Below are 1,848 nucleotides of genomic sequence, written 5' to 3' on the forward strand. Positions count from 1 at the left end.
TTCAGCAGCAATAGACACTAGATTTCAGGTCAATCACATTCAATTCAAACAAGCAGAAACAAACAAGGATAAGTTCATCAACTCAAACAAGTCGCGGGGGAATCACAATTCGAATAAGGAACTCGAGTTGCCCTGTTTGTAATATATCATAGCATTATACTTGCTAGAAGTCATCTGTCATGTGTTTACTTTACAAAACATGCCAGTGCTTCAAATGGTGTATGAAGACCTCAGTTTCATGACTGCTATTTCATTATCTATTGCTCTCTTATGTAAATGGTACTAAAACTGATAAAGTTACAATCGAATTATGGAAGCATATAAGTTGAAACTATATCTTGTTTCCATTTCTTGCAAGTTTACATGAAATTAGATTCTAATGATAAAAGAATTGGAGGAAAATTCAAACAATAGAAAACTCAAATAGTAGCACCGAAGGATAAAGATGAGTAGTACCTTGAGACAGTGAAGTATTTTCAGCAACACTAGGTATCCTTGATGTTTGTGGTACTCGTTCATGGCCACTGTTGGCGTCAAGGACCTAATAAATATTAACACATTAGATTACAATTCTTTTATAGGATTAAAACTTCATTAAGAATGCCTATAACTTCTGAAAATCGAGTTACCTGTTCACTTGAGGTGCCATTGATATTTTGAGGCATAGATTCATTAAAAACATATTTGCGCATCAATTGTCTCATTTAGAGTAATTCTGATTGCATCTTCTCTTGATTTTGTTTCATCAGATTCATTTCTTCATTGTGTTTATCCTTTAACTCGGTTATCTCCTGTGTTAACCTTTGTACGGCCTCATTAGACGAATCCTCTGCAATAATATTTCCTAAGGAAGATCTACTACCCCATAGCATAGAAGGAGTTGGACCAAGTCCTAAACCACGAACATACCCACTTTTGTCATTTCCGAACACCTGGGAATACACATCGCCTTCCCAAGCAACACTGCGAGGAGGTTGATCAGTAGAGCTCTCACTATTATTCATCCTTTCATTTATCATTTCCTGACCACAGAATACATAAATCCAAGTTGGAATTCATTTATTCGCTTTTATGTTTTTTCCTAAACTATTTCCCAATTCAGAACTTTAAATAAAAAAAGAAATCTTACGATTGCATTGGCAGAATCAACATCCAGTGGTCTACCATCCTTACGTTGTTTATGAGTTAATAAGAAAATTTGTGCTCATGTAGGTTCTACCCCATTTACAGCCTAATACAATAAAATTGATGTCAGATATGCGTGGAAAAAAAAGGATTTTAAAATATTATAATTAGTAATTTTTACAAGTTTACCTGCTCATCCATCAAGGTAGCAATACTTTTGGATCCTCCTGTGTGAGGCATCGTTTGATTGGCCCTGTTGTTTCTATTTACTTGGGTACGCCTCTGTCATTGAAATATTAAAATGATATCTTATAAATTATAAATAAAAATTGAGCATAACTAAAATCAAAACACTGAAAATAATCAAGTAGAGGTGTTTTAAAGATTTGTTAATACCTTAGCTTTATCTGAAAGCCAATAGGAGACAAGATCACTCCGTTGATCCCTCGGTATGCGACTTGGTTTATTTTTCAGCAAAGCGTCTTTAGTCTTATATTTTGGCATATACTCACCTTTTAAATCGCACTTGTAATCTTTCCATTTCTTTCCTAGTGACTTTAGGACATAAGCTTCTCCCCGTCTTGGGATAGAGAACTTCTTCTAAAAAATAAAAGCCAACATTTAGAAGAAAATATCATGTATAAAAGATTGAACTCGTTCATATAATAATAATAATAATAATAATAATAATAATAATAATAATAATAATAATAATAATAATAA

At 33.1% G+C, this 1,848-nt stretch overlaps 1 protein-coding gene across 1 annotated transcript in view; it reads right to left on the reverse strand.

Moving 5' to 3' along the window:
* Positions 1–704: 704 nt before the first annotated feature.
* LOC109219136 overlaps positions 705–1,848 on the reverse strand; it is a 5,520-nt gene continuing 4,376 nt past the window's right edge. The window contains exons 3-5 of the mRNA XM_019383565.1: positions 1,522–1,725; positions 1,315–1,407; positions 705–1,022 (exon numbers count right to left, since the gene is read on the reverse strand). Of these exons, the coding sequence (XP_019239110.1) occupies positions 705–1,022; positions 1,315–1,407; positions 1,522–1,725 (615 nt within the window). The remainder of the gene's footprint in view (positions 1,023–1,314; positions 1,408–1,521; positions 1,726–1,848) is intronic.

The sequence above is a fragment of the Nicotiana attenuata genome, unplaced genomic scaffold (assembly GCF_001879085.1).
Source record: "Nicotiana attenuata strain UT unplaced genomic scaffold, NIATTr2, whole genome shotgun sequence".
NCBI classification, from domain to species: domain Eukaryota; kingdom Viridiplantae; phylum Streptophyta; class Magnoliopsida; order Solanales; family Solanaceae; genus Nicotiana; species Nicotiana attenuata.